At 36.3% G+C, this 13,466-nt stretch overlaps 1 protein-coding gene across 3 annotated transcripts in view; it reads left to right on the top strand.

Annotated features, from left to right (window-relative positions):
- DCP2 (decapping mRNA 2) overlaps nt 1-12,874 on the top strand; it is a 44,797-nt gene extending 31,923 nt beyond the window's left edge. For 2 of the 3 annotated variants that reach the window (XM_061188050.1, XM_061188048.1), the window contains 7 exons: nt 260-412; nt 538-650; nt 750-857; nt 3,018-3,156; nt 5,914-6,024; nt 10,135-10,186; nt 12,411-12,874. In XM_061188050.1, coding sequence (XP_061044033.1) covers nt 586-650; nt 750-857; nt 3,018-3,156; nt 5,914-6,024; nt 10,135-10,186; nt 12,411-12,574 — 639 coding nt within the window. In that variant the 5' untranslated portion in view covers nt 260-412; nt 538-585 and the 3' untranslated portion in view covers nt 12,575-12,874. Of the gene's footprint in view, nt 1-259; nt 413-537; nt 651-749; nt 858-3,017; nt 3,157-5,913; nt 6,025-9,151; nt 9,213-10,134; nt 10,187-12,410 lie in introns of those variants that run through there. The other variant, XM_061188049.1, reaches the window with a different exon arrangement.
- Nucleotides 12,875-13,466: the final 592 nt, after the last annotated feature.

Genomic DNA, 13,466 nt, shown 5'->3' with positions numbered 1-13,466 from the left:
GGGCTCTAGGCGCGCTGGCTTGATTAGTTGTGGCATGTGGGGTCAGTAGTTGTGGCATACGGGCTTAGTTGCTCCGCAGCATGTGGAAATCTTCCCGGACCAGGGCTCAAACCCGTGTCCCCTGCATTGGCAGACAGATTCTTAACTACTGCGCCACCAGGGAAGTCCCGAATTTTTGTCTTTGATATAAACAAATTTTAATGAACTGAAGGTCTAACAGCAAAACTTGAAAATCATCATCCAAATTTGTTATTTCCAGGTCTTTGAAGAAACTGGTTTTGATATTAAAGATTATATTTGTAAGGATGATTACATTGAACTTCGAATCAATGACCAGCTTGCTCGTTTGTACATCATTCCAGGAATTCCAAAAGATACCAAATTTAACCCGAAAACCAGAAGAGAAATTCGGGTATGTAATTGAAAAGTATTTTTAGATTGCTGGACAGTATCCCAATTAAATGATGTAGGAAATTGCTTTTAGAAACTCTTTGATAATAAATAACTAACAAAATGAATTATTTTCTTGTGTTTCAGAACATTGAGTGGTTCTCCATTGAGAAATTGCCCTGTCATAGAAATGATATGACCCCAAAATCCAAACTTGGTTTGGCACCAAACAAATTTTTTATGGCCATTCCTTTTATCAGGTATGTTCGTATTTCTTTAAATACAAAACTTCCTAAATTCTGATGGTGAGTTTCTTTACATAGCCAAGTTTTAAAATTGAATTCTTAATGTTTCCATAGACCATTAAGGGACTGGCTTTCTCGAAGATTTGGCGATTCCTCAGATAGCGACAATGGATTTTCCTCAGCTGGTAGCACACCAGCTAAACCCACTGTGGAAAAATTGAGGTAAAGAAATATATGTGTAGGATTCTGACATTTTGATAGTTTTTAATGCAGTGACATTTTGCTTATAAAGTTTGCAGAGGTGTTGGCTTCCTTTTTGTAGGTACTATTTTGTTACTGGTCTCACAAATAATTGAAATTTTTTTTAAGGGTTTTTGATGAGAGCTTAGTTGAAGTTGGAAAGGAGCTTCAGGCATATTTTAAAATGGTATACATAAGAGCTTATCAACTTTTTAGATGGATAGATAGAATATGAGGAAAAGAAAAAAATCCTCTGTATGTATATTTATACTGTTACTTCCCTGTTCTCATATCTTTACTTTAGAAATAATTGAGTTTCTGAAGATGGTTGAATGGGGGAATATATTGAAGTTTGTTTTTGTGTAGAGGAGATGAGGGATGCTGGTGTATGTATAATTTGTTCAGAAAGATAGCACTGTGAAGGCTTGGGCTTGCTTCTTTTCTTTCCCTAGCCTAGACTGTATATTATAAAGAGTGACTATTACATGGACATGAACCGCAAAGAGCATTTTCTTGGTTGGAATGTAATTGTATCCAAATCACAATTATAGAGTAGGCTGAGTAAGTAATTTTCTTAAATAAGTATATGTATTTGTAATCAGCTTGCTAGAACTTTGCCTTTGTTAGGTTCAGAGAGAGTTGCTTTTTATACTTTCTCTAATTTAGGTGTTCTGTTTTTATCCCAGAGCTTTAAAAAGTAAACAATAGGAGTAAACCACATCTGCAGTCAATATTTTTTAAACACATAGGGAATATTCCATTTTAGTTGAATTTTATGAGGATAGGAGATTAGACTAAATGCCTTGAAAGGTCATTTCTGCCTTTCAGAATCTATGATTATAATCACCAAATTATATACTACTAAACATAAGGGAAGCAATAAAAAAGAAAAAGAGTAAAGTAGACAGGAATGTAGTCAAGATTAAAAAAACCCAATCACTACTAAAAAGTCATGAAATAGTGACAGTGTTTGAAAAGAAATTGTGTCACTGTTCATATTTGGGAGAATCTGTCCACCATAGTGTGTGATAAGATTCCCACATCTTTCAGTCAGTGTTAGGGTTTGTGGTCCTAGAGAATGGAATAAGGAGACAATAAAGCAACTTCTTTAACCAAATTTCAGGTTTCTTAGGCAGGGTGGTGTCTGTTTTTAGCATATAGAATAACATCTATTGATGTGTTGGAGGAAACATCTGAATTTTGTCTAAAGAAAGAGTAGAGAGTCTGCAATTTAATTACAGTTTTTAAATGGGAAAGGGGACAGATTCTGAAATATTCAAAAACAATCTTACTATAATATGGATCTTGGGATCAGTGACTCTGAACTGTATTACACATGTATGTGGTACTACAGAATACGATTTCTTATCTTTACTACAAACTACTGTTACAGTTGGTTTCTTTTGCATAAGTATTTGAGACTGGATCTTTATTTAATTTACTTCTCCATTGTTTTTGAGCTCCTGAATTTTTTGCTGTACAATGTAGCTTAATTTTTCAGATCCTCTTCCAGCATGGCCAGGGTCCATAACTGACCTGTGCCAGATCAAATTCCATACTTAAGCATCCTAGTAAAGAATTGAGTTGTCTGTCCTGTTAAGAAGGAAGATCCACTGACATTTGTTTGTTTCGACTCGATTTATTTATTGAATTTATTACTAAATTTATTAAATTTATGAAAGAATTATTTTCTTCAGTTGTGTTTTTTTTTTGCGGGGGGGGGGTCATGCATCACGGCTTGCGGGATCTTAGTTCCCCAACCAGGGATCGAACCCGTGCCCCCTGCACTGGAAGCGCAGAGGCCTAACCACTGGACCGCCAGGGAACTCCCCAGATTTTTAAAAGTACAATCATTTATAGGGAGGAAGTGGTATCAATAAATTTAGGAAACTTTGGGATTAAAAATAACAGATTATTAATTCATTCAAGAAATATGGAATGCTAGGCACTCTTCTGGGTGCTGGGGGTAAAGTGATAGAGTCAACAAGAATCCCCTGCCCTCATGGAACTTATACTCCAGTGGGCAGAGAAAGACAGTAAATAAAGTAAAATTTGTAGTCTGTAAGATAAACTAACAGGTGTTAGAAAAACTATAAGTGAAAATTTTCTGATCTGATTTTTATTTTTTAAATCTTGGTGTAGTCGAACCAAATTCCGCCACAGTCAGCAATTATTTCCTGAAGGTTCTCCCGGTGACCAGTGGGTAAAGCACAGGCAACCACTGCAACAAAAACCATATAATAATAATCATTCTGAAATGTCTGACCTTTTAAAAGCAAAGGTGAGTGATACACATTTAAAGATTTTCATAACTTTAGATCATTTGACTTTGAAATGTATCTGAGTTGAGGAATTACAGATTAACAGTTGTAGAGCTCTGAATTGTTAATCCAAGTCTCCTGTGTTTCTGACTTGTGATTTGAAGTAGGGATGAGACTCCTTAACCTTTACAGCTTTGGTATTAATCCAGTGTAGTAAGTAATATGAATTAACATCTGATTTTGGTTAATATGCTACCAGTGAAAGGTTCATTACTGTGTTGTATTCTGGTGTATGATTATATTACAGTTTATTTATCCATTCTACTCTTAGTGGACATGTTTGTTGTTTCCACTTTGGGGTTTTTACAAACCATACTGCTATGAATATTTCTGTACATGTCTTTTGAGGAACATACACAGTTCTTTTGGGTATATAGAATTGGGTAGAAATGTTGGAGCAGTGGATATGCCTATGTTCTTGAGTATATACTGCAAACAATATTCTCAAGTAATTTATATCCCCAGCAAAATATATGAGAGTTCCATTTGTTCCACATCCTTACTAATCCATGGTATTATCTGTCTTTATTACTTTAGCCATCTATTTGAGTACCACTCTTTTTATGTTCATTCTTTTAAAAATATACTGGGTTCATCAAAATTAAAAACTTTTGTGCATCAGAGATCACTATCAAAAGAGAAGAGACAGCCCATGGAATGGGAGAATTTGCAAATCACATATCTAATGGATTAATATCCAGGATATATGGAGAACTCCTATAATTCAACTACACACAAAACAACCCAATTAAAAAAATGGGTAGACACCTTGAATAGACATTTCTTTAAAGAATATATACAAATGGCCAATAAGCACATGAAAAGATGCTCACAATCATTAGTAGAATGCAAATCAAAACCACAGTGAGATACTATTAATACCCGCTAGGTATGAAGTAATAAAAATATAATTAAAAAAATGGAGAATAATAAGTATTGACAGGAATGTAGGGAAATTGGAACCCTTGTGCATTGCAGGTGGGAATGTAAAATGGTGCAGCTGCCATGGAAAACAGTTTGGATGGTTCGTCAAAAAGTTAAACATAGAATTACCATATGACCCAGCAATTCCATTCCTAGGCTCATACTCAAAAGAATTGAAAGCAGGGACTTAAACAGGTAACTTATATCCCAGTGTTCACAGTAGCATTATTCATGATAGCCAAAAGGTGGAAACAACCCATGTGTCTGTCAGCAGATTAATGGATAAACAAAATAAACATACAATGGAATATTATTTGGCCTTAAAAAGGAATGAAAGGGACTTCCCTGGTGTTCCAGTGGTTAAGACTCCACGCTCCCAATGCAGGGGGCCCGGGTTGGATCCCTGGTCAGGGAACTGGATCCCTCATGCTGCAGCTAAGACCCGGCGCAGCCAAATGAATAAATAAGTATTTAAAAAAAAAAAAAAAAAGGAATGAAATTATGATACGTACGTGCTACAACATGGATGAACCTTAAACACATGCTAAGTGAAATAAGCCATACACAAAAGGACAAATATTGTATGATTCCACTTACATGAGGTGCCTAGTGTAGACAAATTTATAGACAGAAATTAACTTGAGGTTACCAGGGCTGAGGGACAGGAGGGAATATGGACTTACTTAATAGGTACGAAGTTCTGTTTAGATGATGAAAAAGTTTTGGAGATGGATACTGGTGGTGGTTGCACAACATTGTGACTATACACTGCCACTGAGTTGTACATTTAAAAGTGGTTCAAGTGCTAAATTTTATGTATATGGTACCGCAATAAAAGGTAAATACCAAGAAGAATGGAATGAAATTGAATTAAAAGTGTGTGGTAACATGAGTTTCTGAAAGCTGTATTTCCCTACCTTTCTTTCTTTAAATTAGCTTGTTGTTTTCAAGCTATTTTAGGAACTGCTTAATTTTTTCTGTAGGTAGATAGAATGTACATAAATAAATGTACTTTTATACATTTTAAAATAATAATAAAATTATTCTATTCACTGTTTTAGCTAGTCCCCTTAAATAGCTGTCTTTTTAAGACCTCTAAGGCCAAATTAATGTTTAAAAACTGTGTTTTAAGTTAAACTTAGAGTTATTTTCTAAGAAAATTAACTCGTTAAAGCAGTATAATAGCAAGATGTAAACTACTGCATGTTTAGGTTTTAGGTCTAAATTTAGGGATAATGGCCCAAATTTTAAAAACCAGTTGTCTTTATTATTTTGTATAAAAAGAGATTATTAATTTAAAAAATCCCTATTTGTTTATTAATAACTTAAAGCAGATTTTTAGGGTAACAGTGATCACATCTGCTGCCTGTTTCCAGCTTTAAGGACTGTAGTCAATGTGCCTCAGTGTTCCCTCACAGAGAGGTTTTATTTGGCAGTCACATAAGGTTTTCAAAGTTGTTGCTCTCCTTGCTCCCATTCTTCTTTAACTCCTCATGCTTGTAAACACAGTCTGTGAGCAGAAATGGCATAAGGCAAGAGGTGTGGAAAGATTCTTAGGGACCATTATATTTTCTATTTCATATCTTTTGAGGACTCTTGCTTTGTGAAGCACTATCTTCTATAAGAAAATATATTGATAGTGGTTCTCCAGTGTTTAAGGAAGGTTTTTGGGGCGGGGGGCTTTGCTGAACTCTGATTCAACCAGCTAAATACATTCACAGGGGTATATTGTTTTATCCTATTACATTATGCTATATAGATTTATATTTTATTTCTTCTTATTGGAAAAACAGAGTCAAAGTATGAGGGGAAATGGCAGAAAACAGTATCAAGAGTCACCTAATCAAAAGAAAAGAACAAATGGGGTCCACAGCCAGCCAGGCAAGCAGCAGAATCCCTTGATGGTAAGAGTTAACAGCTCTCATGCTAAGAAGGCAGTTCACGCTTTTTAAGATGGGGCAAGGGCGTTGGCAAGGCACGTTGAATTGATATATTGACAGGATTTTTATGAACCTGCTGTGTGTGCACTATTCACCCACTAAAAAAATCTCTGCCTACTCTCAATTATAGGTTTATCCCATTGATTCAAATGTGCATCTGATCTTTACTTTTTATGTGGGTATTTATTTATTTATTTTTAATTAATTTTTATTGGAGTATAGTTGATTTACAATGTTGTGTTAGTTTCTGCTGTACAGCAAAGTGAATCAGTTACACATATACATATATCCACTCTTATTTAGATTCTGTTCCCATATATAGGTCATTACAGAGTATTGAGTTCCCTGTGCTATACTGTAGGTTCTTGTTGGTTATCTATATGTGGGTATTTAGATATATTTTAATACTTTGGAAACAGTGTGTAGTCACCCCTGCTTTCTAGACAAGTCCTAAGTATTCTCTCTATATTTTTCTAAATAGAGTCTGTATTAATGAAGTTAAAAGTTTGGAATAACATCACAGTGTTTTTGTTTTTGTTATTTTCCTTCAAGTTGATAGAATTTAGAAAACGAAAACAAAACAAAATACTCACAGCCAGTGTCATTCATTAGACTAGGCTGAAAGACAGATTACGTGTGAGCATTTTAAGGCATTTACTTCCATTCTTTTAGTCTGTGTTCCAGAAAGTAATTCATAAACTGATAAGTCTCCTTGCTTATCTTTTCTGTATGTCCTGGTATTTCTTTCCTTTTTTTTTTTAAAGATGTATTTATTTTATTTTTATTATTTTTTTGAATTAATTAATTAATTTATTTTTGGCTGCGTTGGGTCTTCATTGCTGCACGCAGGCTTCCTCTAGTTGCAGCGAGCGGGGGCTTCTGTTCGTTGTGGTGTGCGGGCTGCTCATTGCGGTGGTTTCTTTGCTGTGGAGCATGGGCTCTAGGTGCGTGGGCTTCAGTAGTTGTGGCTTGTGGCCTCAGTAGTTGTGGCGTACGGGCTTAGTCGCTCCGTGGCATGTGGGATCTTCCCGGACCAGGGATCGAACCTGTGTCCTCTGCATTGGCAGGCAGATTCTTACGCACTGCACCACCAGGGAAGTCCCAGTCCTGGTATTTCTATGTTGAATTTTCTTATTGTATCTTCACCTATTTTTCTTTCTTTAACAGTGGGTGATAATAGTAATTTCAAGTTTTTAACAAAAGTATTTTCCTTGAATTCCCTAGGTGCTGTTGATTTAACTTGGGGTGTATTGATTCCACTAGCAAGCACATGTTAAAGATCAGTTTACTGTTAGACTACTTGGCCTTTACTATTATTGCACTCCACTCTGGTAGAAATAGTGACAAGAACAAAGAAGAGTCTTAATAGATGGTCAGAAGGCTTTTAATCTAATTCAACATCTGTCCCTAACAAAAGCTGGACAGATTAAAATGATAGTACTATAAAAATGTTAATTCTCCTCAAATTAATACATAGATTTAATTCAATACCAATCAGAATCCTTGATTTTTTGGGGGGAACTTCACAAATGACTCTCATATTTGTCTAAAAGAACTTGAATAAATTTTTTGAAAGTTCTTAAAAGAAAGTTAATGATGGAGAACAAGTATATGAACAGCTTATAATGGAAGAACTAAAAGTGACTGATAAACGTATAAATGTGTAATCAAAGAAAGTAAATTAAAACGGGATGCCAGTTTTCCTCATTAGATTGGCAAAGATGAAAAGATAGCCACTTATGTATTGTTGAGAATATTGAGAACACTTAAAAATTGCTAATTGGTACAGCCTCCTAGAGAGTAGTTTGGCTATATTGAAAGCCTGAAAAAGTTCTTACCTTGGTTCCCTAGAAGAGAAATTTAAAGAATATTCACTCCATTGCTCTTTTTTTTTTTTTTTTTTAATTTATTTTATTTATTTATTTATTTTTTGGCCGCATTGGGTCTTTGTTGCTGCGCTTTCTCTAGTTGCGGTGAGCGGGGGCTACTCTGTTGCGGTGCGCCGGCTTCTCATTGTGGTGGATTCTCTTTGTTTCAGAGCACGGGCTCAGTAGTTGTGGCGCACGGGCTTAGTTGCTCTGCGGCATGTGGGATCTTCCCGGACCAGGGCTCGAACCCGTGTCCCCTGCACTGACAGGAGGATTCTTAACCACTGTGCCACCAGGGAAGCCCCCACTCCATTGCTCTTAATTATGAAAACATGGAAACAATCTAAATATCCAAGAAGATAATATTAAATGCAATATTGTAGATCTATGCCATAGACTACCATGTAGTCATTGAAAGTGATGGTGTAGATTTGTATTTATTGAAAAAGGAATATGTTCATAGTATATACATTTAAAAAGTGGGTTATATCCTTTTTGACCCACCTCCTAGAGAAATGGAGATAAAAACAAAAATAAACAAATGGGACCTAATGAAACTTAAAAGCTTTTGCACAGCAAAGGAAAACATAAACAAGACAAAAAGACAGCCCTCAGAATGGGAGAAAATATCTGCAAATGAAGCAACTGACAAAGGATTAATCTCCAAAATTTACAAACAGCTCATGCAGCTCAATATCAAAAAAACAAACAACCCAATCCAAAAAGGGGCAGAAGACCTAAATAGACATTTCTCCAAAGAAGATACACGGATTGCCAACAAACACATGAAAGGATGCTCAACATCACTAATCATATGTATAGCTGATTCACTTTGTTATAAAGCCGAAACTAATTACACCATTGTAAAGCAATTGTACTCTAATAAAGATGTTAAAAAAAAAAAAAAAAAAAAGATCCTGCAGGGCAAAGGCAAAAAACTACAATGAGGTATCACCTCACACTGGTCAGAATGGCCATCATCAAAAAATCTACAAACAATAAATGCTGGAGAGGGTGTGGAGAAAAGGGAACCCTCTTGCACTGTTGGTGGGAATGTAAATTGATACAGCCGCTATGGAGAACAGTATGGAGGTTCCTTAAAAAACTAAAAATAGAACTACCATATGACCCAGCAATCCCACTACTGGGCATAAACCCTGAGAAAACCATAATTCAAAAAGAGTCATGTACCGCAATGTTCATTGCAGTTCTGTTTACAATAGCCAGGACATGGAAGCATTCTAAGTGTCCATTGACAGATGAATGGATAAAGAAGATGTGGCACATATATACAATGGAATATTACTCAGCCATAAAAAGAAACTAAATTGAGTTATTTGTAATGAGGTGGGTGGACCTAGAGTCTGTCATACAGAGTGAAGTAAGTCAAAGAGAAAAACAAATACTGTATGCTAACACATATATATGGAATCTAAAAAAAAAAAAAGTGGTTCTGAAGAACCTAGGGGCAGGACAGAAATAAAGATGCAGACGTAGAGAATGGACTTGAGGACATGGGGAGGGGGAAGGGTAAGCTGAGATGAAGTGAGAGAGTGGCATGGACATATATACACTACCAAATGTAAAATAGATAGCTCATGGGAAGCAGCCGCATAGCACAGGGAGATCAGCTTGGTGCTTTATGACCACCTAGACGGGTGGGATAGGGAGGGTGGGAAGGAGACACAAGAGGGAGGAGATATGGGGATATATGTATATTATAGCTGATTCACTTTGTTATAAAGCAGAAACTAACACACCATTGTAAAGCAATTATACTCCAATAAAGATGTTAAAAAAAATAAAAAGTGGGTTATAGAATACTATGTATAGAATAATTCTGTTTGTTACATAATTATATGAAAATACATTCACACGTATCTTCAAAGAAAAAAAGCTGGAAAGATGTACTGGAATGCTAATAGTAATTATCTCTGGGTTGAGAAATTTAATGAATAATTTTCTTGTTTTCTGTCTGGTGTTTCCGTATTGTAATCAAGAACTAAAAACAGTTTTAGGCTTAAAAAAATAAATTAAAAATAAAATTAAAAATATGCAATGCAAGGTGGGCATGGTGCAATGCAAGGTGGGCATGGTGATTATATGGTTTAATTCTCTTCCTGAGAAATTTGATAGTATATCTCCTTATTTATAATTGAAATAACTGGAGATGGTATGTTGGTTGTGTGTTTGTGTTTTTTAATAGAAATGTGAAAAAAAACTTCATCCACGAAAGCTTCAGGATACTTTTGAAACAGGCAAGTCATTTTCTTTTTAAAATTTCTGCTGGTTGGGATTCGGTTTGGTTTTGAAGTAACCTTGATTTTAGTGGTGCATGATGAACTGTGATAGATAAGCTGAAAGAGTTGCACATGGTCTGTAGAGAGAGAGTTCATATATATGGTCAGGTTCTCTAAATATGAAACTGGCTAAAATAAATTTATTTAAATTATTTGCCCTTTCACTGTGCTATTTCTTTTGTGAATGTGAAGCCTTGGTGCTGTGCATGAATATTGTAAATAAATAAATAATTGCTTAAGGGTTAGACAGGGAGTAGACCCAAGTAATATAATGGTGAGGAGAAACCTCATATATGTAAGGGGAGTGCTAACTTCAGAAGGGAAACATTTCCCCCTTACTTGAGGTAATGATCAACTTGTTAAGATGGTACTAAGGATAGCTTTTATTAAAATGACATTTGGAATTTCTCCATCCTCAGTTATGAAGAGTAGGTGTGTGATCTGATTTGGAAGGTAATGTTGAGGAATGTAGAAAGCTCTTTGTAAATACTGATTTAGTAGATGTCATTTGGAAGTGCAATAGGCTATTTTTTTCTTCGGTGCTATTTTGAATGGTATGAAATTCCCTGTGAAGTGCAATAGGCTATTTTTTTCTTCGGTGCTATTTTGAATGGTATGAAATTCCCTGTGCAGTAGGTAAGCATTTATTTACCATCTAGATTTAAGGCTTTCATATAGAAAACTCTTAAGAATTGAGAAGCATTATAATTATATTTTCTTGCATTACTGTTTATGATTTAAGCAAGATAGAAGCTGTTTTAAAAGAGATGCTTTGGGGACTTCTCTGGTGGTCCAGTGGTTAAGACTCTATGCTTCCAATGCAGGGAACGTGGGTTCGATCCCTGGTTGGGGAATTAAGATCACACATGCCTGCGGCACGGCCAAAAAAAAAACAAGAGAGAGAGAGATCCTTTAACCCTGTTTTGGAAAATTAAGTGTAAGAAGAAGTTGGAACTGTCATTAAGTTATGGGGGTAGAATTCCTCTTAGTTGGACTTTTCTGGCCACCTTAGGTGGTGTGGGCATGATAGGCTGATAGTTGAAGTAATGTAACTTCAGAAATCAATTATTTCAGAAAATCTTTAAAAAGCCGTATGTTTAGGAACATTAAAGAAGGCACACTAATGTATATCCAACTTAGTTGGGCATGATTCAGATATATAAAATTTTGAGTTGTCTTGAGAAGGAAGTATAAAAGTGTTCTTATCCTGGGAAACCTCATATCAGACTTTATTTCGGCCTCAACCTTTTGGTGTCTATTCCAAACCTACTTTCCTGGTCACGTCCCTGTTCTACTTTAAGGGGGGAAAAAAAAGCCCTGATAAGTTGGAGTTCTGTTGTACTATGATTTTGAAAATTTGGATTTTTCTTTAGGTTGACATATTCCCTGAAGATTTGATAACCTCCAGCTTTATTTTTCTAGAATTGGAATCTTTACAGATCTTACATTGTAATTGTAATCTTTATAATGTTTACATTTTGATCTCTGTCAAGAAGCTCCCCTTATGTTGGCACAAAATACAAATATAGGTGGTAAACAAAGGTATGCCCATTTCGTAAAAAACTTAATTTACTTTTGGCTGTGTTGGGTCTTCGTTGCTGCACGCGGGCTTTCCCTAGTTGCGGCGAGCAGGGGCTACTCTTCATTGCAGTGCACGTGTTTCTCATTGCAGTGGCTTCTCTTGTTGTGGAGCACGAGCTCTAGGCGCATGGGCTTCAGTAGTTGTGGCACACGGGCTCAGTAGTTGTGGCTCGCAGGCTCTAGAGCGCAGGCTCAGTAGTTGTGGCGCACAGGCTTAGTTGCTCCGTGGCATGTGGGATCTTCCTGGACCAGGGCTCGAACCCGTATCCCCTGCTTTGGCAGGCGGATTCTTAACCACTGCACCACCAGGGAAGTCCCTAGGTATGCCCATTTTTGAAAGCAGGTGAATATTAAGGGTCTTAAAATAAAGGCTGAGATTAAGATTTTGAATGTTTGTTTGGAATAAGCAATAATAGATTAGAAATACACTTGAGTACCAGTTTAGGGAAAGGAAGATATCTTGGTGGTTCTACTTAGGTTAGATTTAGAGTGTGGGGAGATGAATATATACTGCACGTGAATTCCTTTATAACAAAAGGTGAAGGGCAGGATTTGATTTCTTACTAAGTTACTGAGCTTATTTATTTTGTTTTTTAAGCAGATGCTGTATATGACTTACCTTGCTCCGGTGAAGACCAGTTGCTAGAACATGCCGAGGGCCAGTCTGTGGCATGTAATGGACGTTGCAAGTTCCCCTTTTCATCCAGAGCCTTTTTGAGTTTCAAGTTTGACCATAATGCTATAATGAAAATCTTGGACCTTTGATAGCAACAAATGTGTTGTGGAAGTCTCAAGATCAGAGACTTGTTGCATTTGAGTGGGTGTCTCTTTGAGCCTTACCTTTCTCAGGTGTTTTAAAGAAATGCAGGGAGGCAGTGATGTTTCTGAAGAGATGTTCTATGTGCAGAAGAGAGAGTAGAAAGAAACATGAGTTTGCACTGTAAATGCAGTTATAACTTTTTATACATACGTACCTTTTCAGTGTTTGGCTAATGAATTTAAGTTGCTTTTTATGAGGGCATTTTTTTCTGTGTGATTATGGTTTTTATTTTGTATTCTGGTCAAGAAAATAGTGTTTGAGTCATCAGTAATAGCTAAGTTAATGGGAATGCTCCATCAACCCATTACAGTGATTGTATTGATAATACTAGTTTCCTTATATTGAAACTTTTAAAAGAAACTTAAAATACACAATTATTAAATGAATACAAGAGCTGAAATGTCACAAAAGTCAAGACTGCAGGTCATCTGCTTTGGTGGCATTTTGTGCCTATCTCTGCTTCTAACCACTTAGGTTTTCTAATCCTCCTCTGCTAGGAGTTTTGTTAAGGTTTTATTTAGAGTCAGCATCTGCTATATAAGGTTCATGTTCAAAATGAACTCTCAGCACTTCATTAAAGGACAAAGTCCTCAGCCTGGAGAGGGACTGAGTTGGTTGGGCGGGGAGTTGATGCTCTGATTTTGAATTGTGCTGTGTGCAGTCAGTGAACCTGGGAGACCGCGAAGAGAGGGTAGTGGGGAGAGAGCACGGGGGCTGGGACCCCGAAACTGCTTTGGTCACATCTGCACCATCCTGCTGCCAGCCCCTTAGTATCATATGATGATTTTGTTCTTGTGAAACTTTATTCTGTATTAAGTTGTGTAAATATGTATGGAA

The sequence above is a fragment of the Eubalaena glacialis genome, chromosome 4, assembly GCF_028564815.1.
Source record: "Eubalaena glacialis isolate mEubGla1 chromosome 4, mEubGla1.1.hap2.+ XY, whole genome shotgun sequence".
Classification (NCBI taxonomy): Eukaryota; Metazoa; Chordata; class Mammalia; order Artiodactyla; family Balaenidae; genus Eubalaena; species Eubalaena glacialis.
Note: the sequence above shows the minus strand (reverse complement) of the source record. Positions and strands in the feature narration are given on the sequence as shown.